The 12,759-nt window shown below is 58.9% G+C and overlaps 1 protein-coding gene across 1 annotated transcript in view; it reads right to left on the reverse strand.

The window, feature by feature from the left end:
* The window catches only part of LOC132380560 (voltage-dependent L-type calcium channel subunit alpha-1F-like), a 113,400-nt gene extending 101,603 nt beyond the window's left edge, over window positions 1-11,797 (reverse strand). Inside the window, 5 exon segments of the mRNA XM_059949459.1 lie at window positions 501-643; window positions 1,147-1,286; window positions 6,801-6,904; window positions 8,100-8,366; window positions 11,727-11,797. Coding sequence (XP_059805442.1) covers window positions 501-643; window positions 1,147-1,286; window positions 6,801-6,904; window positions 8,100-8,277 — 565 coding nt within the window. The 5' untranslated portion in view covers window positions 8,278-8,366; window positions 11,727-11,797.
* Window positions 11,798-12,759: the final 962 nt, after the last annotated feature.

The raw sequence follows: 12,759 nt of genomic DNA on the forward strand, positions 1-12,759 counted from the left end.
CTGGAGGGAATCCAGTTATAAGGAGAGGCTGGACAGAGTGGGACTGTTGCCCCTGGAGTGAAGGAGGCTGAGAGTTAATCACAGTAACAGGCCCTTCGGCCCACAAAGTTGTGCCGAGCTGATTAATTTAGTAATCAAGTGGCCGAGTAAATAAATCCCTTTTCTCTTCACAATATTCCACCATTTTCCTCACATTCATTTGCCTATATAAATGTCTCTTAAAAGTCCCTAAAGTATCTGGCTCTATCACCACCCCAGGCAGAGCGGCCACATTTTACAAATGTGTAAAACACTTGCCCCTGATGGAGGTTTTTGAAATCCAGAGGCCACAGTCTTTATCCCCCAGGGTGGGGGAGTCTGAAACACAAGTTTAACGCGAGATTTAAAGGGGACCAGAGCGGCTGGTTTGGCACATGGGAATTTAGTGGAGAGCGGGGACATAGGCCGGGGAACACAGAATAAGGCTTAACGGAGGAGTGGGAGAGAGTGAGCAGACTTACTGGGGACCCCCGAGACCAGGCGGAGGGGTCGCAGCACCCGGAAAGCGCGCAGGGCCTTGACGTCGAAGCCTCCGGCCTTTCCCGCCAAGTGGTGGCTCTGCCCCGGGGTGTGAGTCACTTTCTCCAGGGTAACGCTGAATAACCTGTGGGGTGAGGGGGGGAGTGAGAGGAGGAGGCAGTGAGGGAAATGGGAAGAAGGGGCAGGAGGGTGGGAGGAGGGAGGGAAGGAAGAGTTGAGGGGAGGAAAGGAGAAGGGAGGAGAGCAGTTTGGGAGGGAGGAGGAAGGGAGGGAGCAGAGGGGAAGGGCAGGAGAGATAGAGAGGGAGGTGAGGGGAACGGAAGTGAAGGAGAAGGGAGGGGAGGGGGAAGGGGAGGAGTGGAGGGGAGGGAGGAGAAGGCATGGGATGCGGGGGGGGTGCGGAGAAGGAGGAGAAGCAGAATCAGAAGCAAAAGTCCACTCCGCCCCTCTCTCCCCTGCTACCCCCTCTCTTCCTATGTGGTAACATTCCTGCTGCCGGAAGAGGAGAGGAAAGGAGGGAATTCCAGAGCATCTGGAACAGTGCGGAGGTTGAGGGGGATGAATGGCGGGGCAACCGAACCACCGGGAAGTTCGGAGGTCTCTGGGATCCTCCGGGAGGTCCCTCACCCGACGATGACAATGACGAAATCCAGCAGGTTCCAGCCGTTCCTCACGTAGGCCGTGGGGTGCATGACCAGACCGTAGGCGACGATCTTCAGGAAGGTCTCCACCGTGAACACGATCAGGAAGATGTACTCCACCTGCTCCTGGAGGGAGGGTAAAAGGAAGGAATTAGAGAGAGCTCCCTTACCGCCACCCCTGCGGCGCGGCGCTCCCTCCTCAACGCCCCCAGCGCCATTGAGAGAGAGCCGTTTCCTAAACCAGAGGACATCCCCGTTAAAAAGTCTCGGTGCAGACGCTGGGAGGTGGATTTAATTACAACGGGGAAGGATTGTCATCGGAAATTGGGTCAACGGTGTCCCAGCCACCTGAGCTGACAGGCACTGAGGCCGGCTCTGTCCCAGGGCAGCCTGCCTGCTGGAGTGATTCCCCTGTCCCCGCTAATCTCCAACTGTCCGCACTGCTTGCTAATCCGCTTAACACCAGCTCATCCGGTGTTAATCCCCGTTTCCCAGAATGATGTGTCTGGGGATCACAGAGGGAGCCCCATGCTGCACGAGGGAGCTCTGCTCTGAGGGAGGCATAGTGAGGGAGCCCCATACAGGGGGAGGAGAAATGGGGGAGCCCCATACTGTGTGAGGGGTGGAGGGAGCCTCACACAGTGGGAAGGTGGTGAGGGAGCCCCATACTGTGGGAAGGTGGTGAGGGAGCTTCACACTGGGAGGAATGATGAGGGAGCCTCACGCTGTGGGAAGGATGGTGAGGGAGCCCCACACTGTGGGAAGGTGGTGAGGGAGCTTCACACTGGGAGGAATGATGAGGGAGCCTCACACTGTGGGAAGGTGGTGAGGGAGCTTCATACTGTGGGAGGAATGATGAGGGAGCCTCACACTGTGGGTAGGTGGTGAGGGAGTCCCACACTCTGGGAGGAGTGGTGAGGGAGTCCCACACTCTGGGAGGAGTGGTGAGGGAGCCCCATACTGTGGGAGGAGTAGTGAGGGAGCCTCACACTGTGGGAGGGGTGGTGAGGGAGACCAGTAATTTTTGGAGAGACTGCAAGGTGGATGACCTGAGGGAGCTCTGTCACAGGATGGGTAGTGAGGAAGTTTCATGCTGTGGGAGGGGATGTGAAGGAGCCCAGTGGAGGGGTGGTGTGGGAGCCTCACGTTGTGGAGGGTGATGAGAGAGCTCTGCACTGTGGGAGGGGCCGCAAGAAGTCAAAGGTGACCTTAGGGAGTTCTGTCACAGGAGCTTCGTGCTGTGGGAGGGAGCACTACGATGTTGGAGTGGTGGCGAGGAGACGGTATCGTGGTGTGGGGGGGGGTAACGAGGAGACGGTATTGTGGTGTGGGGAGGTGACGAGGAGACGGTATCGTGGTGTGGGGGAGTGACGAGGAGACGGTATCGTGGTGTGGGGGGGGTTAACGAGGAGACGGTATTGTGGTGTGGGGGGGTGACGAGGAGACGGTATCGTGGTGTGGGGGAGTGACGAGGAGACGGTATCGTGGTGTGGGAGGGGTGGCGAGGAGACGGTATCGTGGTGTGGGGGGGTGACGAGGAGACGGTATCGTGGTGTGGGGGAGTGACGAGGAGACGGTATCGTGGTGTGGGGGGGTAATGAGGAGACGGTATCGTGGTGTGGGGGGTGACGAGGAGACGGTATCGTGGTGTGGGGGGGGCAGAGAGGAGATGGTATTGTGGTGTGGGGGGTGATGAGGAGACGGTATCGTGGTGTGGGGGGGTAACGAGGAGACGGTATCGTGGTGTGGGGGGTGACGAGGAGACGGTATCGTGGTGTGGGGGGGTGGCGAGGAGACGGTATCGTGGAGTGGGGGGAGCGGAGATGAGACGGTATCGTGGTGTGGGGGGGTGGCGAGGAGACAGTATCGTGGTGTGGGGGGGTGACGAGGAGACGGTATCGTGGTGTGGGGGGGTGGCGAGGAGACGGTATCGTGGAGTGGGGGGAGCGGAGATGAGACGGTATCGTGGTGTGGGGGGGGTGGCGAGGAGACAGTATCGTGGTGTGGGGGGGGTGACGAGGAGACGGTATCGAGGTGTGGGGGGGTGGAGAGGAGATGGTATCGTGGTGTGGGGGGGTGACGAGGAGACGGTATCGTGGTGTGGGGGGGGTGATGAGGAGATGGTATCGTGGTGTGGGGGGTAACGAGGAGATGGTATCGTGGTGTGGGGGGGGGGTAATGAGGAGACGGTATCGTGGAGTGGGGGGCGGAGATGAAACGGTATCGTGGTGTGGGGGGGTGGCGAGGAGACAGTATCGTGGTGTGGGGGGGGGTGACGAGGAGACGGTATCGAGGTGTGGGGGGGTGGAGAGGTGATGGTATCGTGGTGTGGGGGAGTGACAAGGAGACGGTATCGTGGTGTGGGGGAGTGACGAGGAGACGGTATCGTGGTGTGGGGGAGTGACGAGGAGACGGTATCGTGGTGTGGGGGGGGTAACGAGGAGATGGTATCGTGGTGTGGGGGGGTAATGAGGAGACGGTATCGTGGTGTGGGGGGGGTGATGAGGAGATGGTATCGTGGTGTGGGGGGTAACGAGGAGATGGTATCGTGGTGTGGGGGGGGGTAATGAGGAGACGGTATCGTGGAGTGGGGGGGCGGAGATGAAACGGTATCGTGGTGTGGGGGGGTGGCGAGGAGACAGTATCGTGGTGTGGGGGGGGGTGACGAGGAGACGGTATCGAGGTGTGGGGGGGTGGAGAGGTGATGGTATCGTGGTGTGGGGGAGTGACAAGGAGACGGTATCGTGGTGTGGGGGAGTGACGAGGAGACGGTATCGTGGTGTGGGGGAGTGACGAGGAGACGGTATCGTGGTGTGGGGGGGGTAACGAGGAGATGGTATCGTGGTGTGGGGGGGTAATGAGGAGACGGTATCGTGGTGTGGGGGGGTGACGAGGAGACGGTATCGTGGTGTGGGGGGGGTGACGAGGAGACGGTATCGTGGTGTGGCGGGGTAACGAGGAGACGGTATCGTGGTGTGGGGGGGTAACAAGGAGACGGTATCGTGGTGTGGGGGGGTGACGAGGAGACGGTATCGTGGTGTTGGGGGGTGACGAGGAGACGGTATCGTGGTGTGGGGGGGTGACGAGGAGACGGTATCGTGGTGTGGGGGGGGTGACGAGGAGACGGTATCGTGGTGTGGCGGGGTAACGAGGAGACAGTATCGTGGTGTTGGGGGGTGACGAGGAGACGGTATCGTGGTGTGGGGGGGGGTGGCGAGGAGACGGTATCGTGGTGTGGGGGGGGGTGACGAGGAGACGGTATCGAGGTGTGGGGGGGTGGAGAGAAGACGGTATCGTGGTGTTGGGGGGTGACGAGGAGACGGTATCGTGGTGTGGGGGAGTGACAAGGAGACGGTATCGTGGTGTGGGGGGGTGGCGGGGAGACGGTATCGTGGTGTGGGGGAGTGACGAGGAGACGGTATCGTGGTGTGGGGGGGTGACGAGGAGACGGTATCGTGGTGTGGGGGGTGACGAGGAGATGGTATCGTGGTGTGGGGGGGTAACGAGGAGACGGTATCGTGGTGTGGGGGGTGACGAGGAGACGGTATCGTGGTGTGGGGAGGTGACGAGGAGACGGTATCGTGGTGTGGGGGGGTGGCGAGGAGACGGTATCGTGGTGTGGCGGGGGTAATGAGGAGACGGTATCGTGGAGTGGGGGGGGCGGAGATGAGACGGTATTGTGGTGTGGGGGGGGTGGCGAGGAGACAGTATCGTGGTGTGGGGGGGGTGACGAGGAGACGGTATCGAGGTGTGGGGGGGGTGGAGAGGAGATGGTATCGTGGTGTGTGGGGGTGACGAGGAGACGGTATCGTAGTGTGGGGGGGTAACGAGGAGATGGTATCGTGGTGTGGGGGGGGTGACGAGGAGACGGTATCGTGGTGTGGGGGGGGTGACGAGGAGACGGTATCGTGGTGTGGGGGGGTGGAGAGGAGATGGTATCCTGGTGTGGGGGGGTGACGAGGAGACAGTATCGTGGTGTGGGGGGGTGGCGAGGAGATGGTATCGTGGTGTGGGGGAGTGACGAGGAGACGGTATCGTGGTGTGGGGGGGGTGACGAGGAGACGGTATCGTGGTGTGGGGGGTGACGAGGAGACGGTATCGTGGTGTGGGGGGGTAACGAGGAGACGGTATCGTGGTGTGGGGAGGTGACGAGGAGACGGTATCGTGGTGTGGGGGGGTGGCGAGGAGACAGTATCGTGGTGTGGGGGGGTGGCGAGGAGACGGTATCGTGGTGCGGGGGGTGACGAGGAGACGGTATCGTGGTGCGGGGGGTGACGAGGAGACGGTATCGTGGTGCGGGGGGTGACGAGGAGACGGTATCGTGGTGTGGGGGTTGGCGAGGAGACGGTATCGTGGTGTGGGGGAGGTGGCGAAGATGGAGCCTGGAGACCTGAACGGGGTGGAGGGTCAAGAACAGGGTAGACATGGGGTGAAGGTTCAAGAACAGGGTACACATGAGGTGAAGGGTCAAGAACAGGGTACACACGGGGTGAAGGGTCAAGAACAGGGTAGACATGGGGTGAAGGTTCAAGAACAGGGTACACATGAGGTGAAGGGTCAAGAACAGGGTACACACAGGGTGGGGGGTCAGGAACAGGGTAGATACGGGGTGGGGGGTGTAGCTGAGGAACCGACCCCCTCCTGTCCACGTCAGTGGTGCCGAGCTCGAGAGAGGGGGGAGCTTTTCAGGTTCCTCGGAGTGAAAATCACCAGGAAGCCTGTCTTGGTCCAACCACGTAGACATGATGGGCTAGGAAGCTTGCTGACGCCTCTGCTAATGAAATCTGGCATGTCCCTATCGATCGTTAGCAACCTTTAATCGAGGCACCACGGGAAGCATCCTATTCGGATGGATCGCGGCTCGGCACAATAACTGCTCCGCCCGGGACCGTGAGGAACCGCGGAGAGTCGTGGACACAGCTCAGCACATCGCGGAAACCAGCCTCCCCTCCGCGGACCCTGTCTACGCTTCTCGCTCTCTCAGTAAAGCAGCCAGCAGAATCAAAGACCCCCCCCGCCCCCCCGGACATTCCCTCCTCTCTCCCCTCCCATCGGGCAGATACAAAAGCCTGAAGCCCGTCCCCCCAGGCTCAGGGACAGCTTCTACCTCACTGTCTTGAAACTGTCGAATGGCCCTCCTGAACATTAAAATGGATTCTTGCCCTCATAATCCCCCTCGTTACGATCTTGTATCTGCACTGCACTCCCTCTGTGACTGTGACACTCTATTCTGCATTCTGTTATTGTTTTACCTTGTTCTACCTCAATGCTCCGTGTAATGATCTGATCGGTATGAACAGAGTGCAAGGCAGAAATTTCACTGTATCTCAGTACATGACAATAATTAACCAATACTAAGCAGAGTTCAGAAGAAGGGTGGCTAGGAGTCTTAGGGGACAAGAGTAGGTTAACCATGGGGTTAGGGGTTATGAGGATTCACAAGGGGTTGAGGTCATGAGGGGTCACCATGGGTTCGGGGTCAAGTGTGCGTTAACTCCGGGATTAGGAGTCATTTGGGTTGACTGTGGGATTGGGGGGTTGCGTGGGTTCATGAGGGGTTAGGGTGTCCTGGGTTCACCATGGGGATAGGGGTCAAGTGAGGGATGAGAGTAGGGTTAAAGGTCAAGTGCGTGCACTCACCAGGGTGTGGTTGACATTGTTGGAGTCATCCTCGGGGAAGGGGATGTGAACGGCAAGGGCCACACAGTTAGCAAAAATAGTCAGAAGGATTAGGATGTCGAAAGGTCTGTGGGTCGGTCAAGGAAAAGCAAAGACAGACGAAGAACAGACGGTAGGGATTCTGAAACACACTGAGACACACAAACCTAAAGTCTTCCCATGTCTGACCCCGGGAGTGTGTGATGGGACAGTGTGGGGAGAGCTTCACTCTGTGTCTGACCCCGGGAGTGTGTCATGGGACGGTGTGGGGGGAGCTTCACTCTGTGTCTGACCCCGGGAGTGTGTGATCGGACGGTGTGGAGGGAGATTCACTCTGTGTCTGACCCCGGGAGTGTGTGATGGGACGGTGTGGAGGGAGTTTCACTCTGTGTCTGACCCCGGGAGTGTGTGATGTGACGATGTGGAGGGTGTTTCACTCTGTGTCTGACCCCGGGAGTGTGTGATGGGACGGTGCGGAGGGAGTTTCACTCTGTGTCTGACGCCGGGAGTGTGGAGGGAGTTTCACTCTGTGTCTGACCCCGGGAGTGTGGAGGGAGCTCCACTCTGTGTCTGACCCGTGAGTGTGTGATGGGACGGAGTCTGACCCCGGGAGTGTGTGATGGGACGGTGTGGAGGGAGATTCACTCTGTGTCTGACCCCGGGAGTGTGTGATGGGACGGTGTGGAGGGAGTTTCACACTGTGTCTGACCCCGGGAGTGTGTGATGGGACGGGGTGGAGGGGGTTTCACTCTGTGTCTGACCCGTGAGTGTGTGATGGGACGGTGTCTGACCCCGGGAGTGTGTGATGGGACGGTGTGGAGGGAGATTCACTCTGTGTCTGACCCCGGGAGTGTGTGATGGGACGGTGTGGAGGGAGTTTCACTCTGTGTCTGACCCCGGGAGTGTGTGATGGGACGGTGTGGAGGGAGATTCACTCTGGGTCTGACCCCGGGAGTGTGTGATGGGACGGGTGGAGGGGGTTTCACACTGTGTCTGACCCCGGGAGTGTGTGATGGGACGGGGTGGAGGGGGTTTCACTCTGTGTCTGACCCCGGGAGTGTGTGATGGGACGGTGTGGAGGGAGATTCACTCTGTGTCTGACCCTGGGAGTGTGTGATGGACGGTGTGGAGGGAGTTTCACTCTGTGTCTGACCCTGGGAGTGTGTGATGGGACGGTGTGGAGGGAGATTCGCTCTGTGTCTGACCCCGGGAGTGTGTGGAGGGACGGTGTCTGACCCCGGGAGTGAGTGGAGGGACGTTCCCGCAGTGGGGGTGAAGGATTCTTCCACTCGACGAGGCTGATGCAGGCTCTCCGGATCGGGTTGTTCAGGTTGAGGCAGTAGAGGGCGCGGGGTGCTCGGTTCCCCGTGGAGCCCCCCTGCGACTTGCTCCGACCGTGCTGGAGGCGCCTCCGTTGGGCGGCCGCGGCACTGCCCGGTGATCCGTGAGGGTCCGACATCTCGGCTTCCAGGGGCCAGTCGCACGGGGACCCCTCGCTGGCGTCGGGGGAGCCCACGGGGTCCTGGGAAGGGCTGGGGGACTGATCGCCTGTGGGGATGGGAGAGCGTGTGGTTAGTGACCCCACTAGCATCCGTCCTTGTCTCTGAGAGCACCTTGCTCCCCTGCACCACTCCTCCCTCCCCTATAACCCTCCCCATCTCTGTAAGCCCCCTCCCTACCGTACACCCCTTCCATCTCTGTGACCCACCTACCTCCCCTGACACACCACACTGTCTGTGACCCCCCTCTTCGTTCCTATCTCTGTGATCTCTACACATCTCCCTATCTCCATGATCCTCTCCCTCCCCTGCACCCCTCCCCATCTCCATGACCCCCTCCCTCCTCTACACACCTCCCCATCTCCATGACCCCATCCCTCCCCTGCACCCGTCCCCATCCCCATGACCCCCTCCCTCCTCTACACACCACATCTTCGTGAACCTCTCCCTCCCCTGCACCCCTCCCCATCTCCATTACCCCTCCCTCCCCTACACACCACATCTTCGTGAACCTCTCCCTCCCCTGCACACCTCCCCATCTCCGTGAACCTCTCCCTCCCCTGCACCCCCACCCATCTCCATGACCCCCTCTCTCCCCTACACACCTCCCCATCTCTGTGAACCTCTCCCTCCCCTGCACACCTCCCCATCTCCGTGAACCTCTCTCTCCCCTACACACCTCCTCATCTCCATGACCCCCTCCCTCCCCTACACACCACATCTTCGTGACCCCCCTCCCTCCCCTACACACCTCCCCATCTCCTTGAACCTCTCCCTCCCCTGCGCCCTTCCCCATCTCCATGACCCCCTCCCTCCCCTACACACCTCCCCATCTCCGTGACCCCCTCTCTCCCCTGCACCCCTCCCCATCTCCATGATCCTCTCCCTCCCCTGCACCCCTCCCCATCTCCGTGACCCCCTCCCTCCCCATCTCCATGACCCCCTCCCTCCCCTACACACATCTCCGTGACCCCCTCCCTCCCCATCTCCATGACCCCCTCCCTCCCCTACACCACATCTCCGTGACCCCCTCCCTCCCCACACACCTCCCCATCTCCATGATCCTCTCCCTCCCCTGCACCCCTCCCCATCTCCATGACCCCCTCCCTCCCCTGCACCCCTCCCCATCTCCGTGAACCTCTCCCTCCCCTGCATCCCCACCCATCTCCATGACCCCCTCCTTCCCCTGCACCCCTCCCCATCTCCGTGAACCTCTCCCTCCCCTGCAACCCCACCCATCTCCATGATCCCTTTGCTCTTTCAGACCTCTCCCGGTCTGTGTGGCCCCCTTCAACCCGGATCCAGTGCTCTGCTATGAAGTGCCCCCACCCACCTTTCTGTCTGTGATCAGTGGGATTACTCCTGGGCTCCGCCTCGTGATCCCATTGGGGACCCTCGGAATACTGAAAGGGTCCAGGTTCACCCCCAGCCGCTGAGGCCTGTTGCTCGGGTCCAGTCTGAGTCTGGAGAGACCCTGGTCTGCAGGAATCACTGGATCACCTTTCCCCAATCCCCTGGCTAATTCCGGCTAATTCCGGCTGCTTGATCCGGCTCAACAAACCCTTGCAGAGGCGGGAACTCGACGTCCAAGGAGGCCCCTCCCTGATCCCGCTGCGTCTCTGGGGGAGGCATGGGGAGGGGCCGAGAGTGAAGGCTGGAGTGGGTGTGGCATTGGAGGGGGAGAGAGAGGGAAACAGGCCATTCGGCCCATCGGCACTGCACCATCATGGCTGATTTATTATCCCTCTCAACCAATTCTCCTGCCTTCTACTGTAACCTTTGACACCCAATGACGTGGCTTCCACAGCCATCCTTGGCAATGAATTCCACAGACTCACCACCCTCTGGCTAAAGAAATTCCTCATCTCTGTCCCAAATGAACATCCCTCAATTTCTGAGGCTGTTCCTCTGGCCCTGCCCACCCACCCACCCACCCACCATAGGAAATATCCTCTCCACATTCGCTCTGCTTAGGCCTTTCAACATTAGAGAGGTTTCAATGAGTTCCTCCATTTTTCTGAGCCATCAAACACTCCTCATTGTTAACCCTTTCATTCCCAGGATCATTCCCGTGAAGGGGGAGAGGGAGGGGGGAAAGAGGGCAGACAGAATAAGAGTTGGAGGGGAGGACAGAGTGAGGAGTGGAGGGGAAGAGGGGGAGACAGCAGCAAAGTTGGCGGTGAGGGGAGATGGAGGTGTGGAGGTACGGGCAAGAGGCGGGAGATGTTATAGGGAGGGGAGAGGGTGTGGGGCAGCAGGGTTGGAGGGGAGGTAGGGATGTTACAGAAGGAGGAAGGGATGGGAGGAGTGGCAGGGTAGGAGAGAGAGGACAGAGGATGGGGTGAAGCAAATTTGGAGGGGCAAGAGGAGTTGAAGGTATGAAGAAGGGGAGGGAAGAGAGGGTGAGGGGGAGAGGAGGGGAGTATCTGGGGGAGGGAAAGATAATAGGGTGAGGGGAGGAGTGATGCGGGGAGTAGGGGGAGTTGACGATGGTGGGTGTGGCATTTATAGAGAGAAGGAGGAGGCGAGGAAAGGGAGGTGGGAGAAGCAGAGGGGAGGTGATAATGTGCAGGAGGGATGGGAGGAGATGAGATGAGAGGGGATCCACTCTACACCATCCAGCTGATCCTTTCCCCTCCCAAAGCCCCTTGTTGTCCTCCGTTAACCAACCACCCCTCCCACCCCACACACACTCACCACTTTCCCTCTTTGACCGGAACATGTCCGTAAAAACCTTTCCGAATTCCAATACGGGGAGACGGATCTCTCACTCGAGCTACGAGCGTTAACTTGCACATCCTATGTATATCGATGTCTTGTCTCTCTCCCTGCTCCGGGGATGGGCAGACCCCCTCCCCCCCATTAATCCCACTCTTATAATCCGCTCGCCACCTGGGAACATGGTTCAGCAGCAGATTAATCCCTGTCCTGGGGGGGTGGGGGGTGGGTGTATGATTCTTCACCACCGCCTCCTCTCCCGGTTCCCATGGCCTGGATTCTAATCCATCTGCAATTGGGATACGTCTGTGCATCCATGCTCCACATTCCCGGCTCGGTGTCCTACTCTGCAGAATTCTCCGTCTCCATATTTCTCCCTTTTTCTTTCCCTCTCTCCATATTTCTCCTCCCTCTCTCCATGTATCTCCCTCCCTCTATCTCTCTCCATATTTCTTCCTGTATCACTTCATATTTCTCCTCTCCCTCCTTCTCTCTCTGTCTTCCCCCGCTCTCAGTTCCCTCTTGCCATCTCTTTCTTCCCTCCTTCCCTCTTTTCTCTCATTCCCTCTTTCATCCCGGGGATCCATCCTGGGCCCAACATATCCAGGCAGCTACAAAGAAGGTGTGGCACTGGGACCTTGAGGAGATATGGTATGTTTCCAAAAACACTTGCAAATTCCTGCAGATGTACCTTGGCAAGCATTCTGACTGGCTGCATCACCGTCTGGCGTGGAGGGGCCACTGCACAAGGTCAAAAGAAGATGCAGAAAGTTGCAAACACAGTCAGCTCCATCATGGGCACTCGCCTCCCCAGCATCGAGAACATCTTCAAGGAGCGATGCCTCAAAAAGGTGGCATTCGTCATTGAGGACCGCTCTCCGTTTCCCTCCCCCTCTGCCCAGGGCAGGTTTACCAGACCCAGGCCTGGTTTGCCTTGTAACCAAGAGGCTGCGCTTGAACCTAAACGCAGCTTTGAAGGGCTTTCAACTCTCGAGTCGCACAGTTTCAGATAACACGCCATTCCAGTTTGTCAGAACTGGGGTCAGTTCTGGTGTTGGAGAGGGGACTGCTGGGGGAAGGGGGAAAGGGCAGTATTGGCTCTTTGCTATGGATTCAGACTTGAGGGGAAAATCCAGAAACACCTTGGGACCCTCTGTGGTCGGGGTCGACCATGGCTGTTGCATCTCAACAGTCCACATGATAAGCAGGCCAGGACAGTAATAAGGAGAGCAAGCTGTTGCCCATGCACCAGGCTCCCCCTCTCCACACAGCTGATGAATCCAGAGGAACGGCAGAGACCGATACAGTTTGGTCCCAGCGGCGTCACAGGAGTTGCCAGTCAGCGTTGAACTCAACGTACGACTCCCTGAGGAACTCCAGCTCCAGATTTTTCCCTTGAGTGGGGAGAGCGACAAGGCAGTGGGGGCTGGAAATCAGAGTTTTCCTTCTCCTAGATGAGCTGCCAACCACGGTTGGTGAGACCTATCTGCCCGAGGTGACTGGTTTTAAGCCGACTTTGCCCCTTCTGTCAGTAGATGACCCCTGTTTCCATCCAAGGGGTCAGTGTGGACATGGTGGAGGGTTACAAATACCTGGGGATATGAATTGACAATAAACTGGACTGGTCAAAGAACACTGAGGCTGTCTACAAGAAGGGTCAGAACCGTCTCTATTTCCTGAGGAGGCTGAGGTCCTTTAACATCTGCCGGACGATGCTGAGGATG

The sequence above is a fragment of the Hypanus sabinus genome, chromosome 24 (assembly GCF_030144855.1).
Source record: "Hypanus sabinus isolate sHypSab1 chromosome 24, sHypSab1.hap1, whole genome shotgun sequence".
NCBI lineage: Eukaryota > Metazoa > Chordata > Chondrichthyes > Myliobatiformes > Dasyatidae > Hypanus > Hypanus sabinus.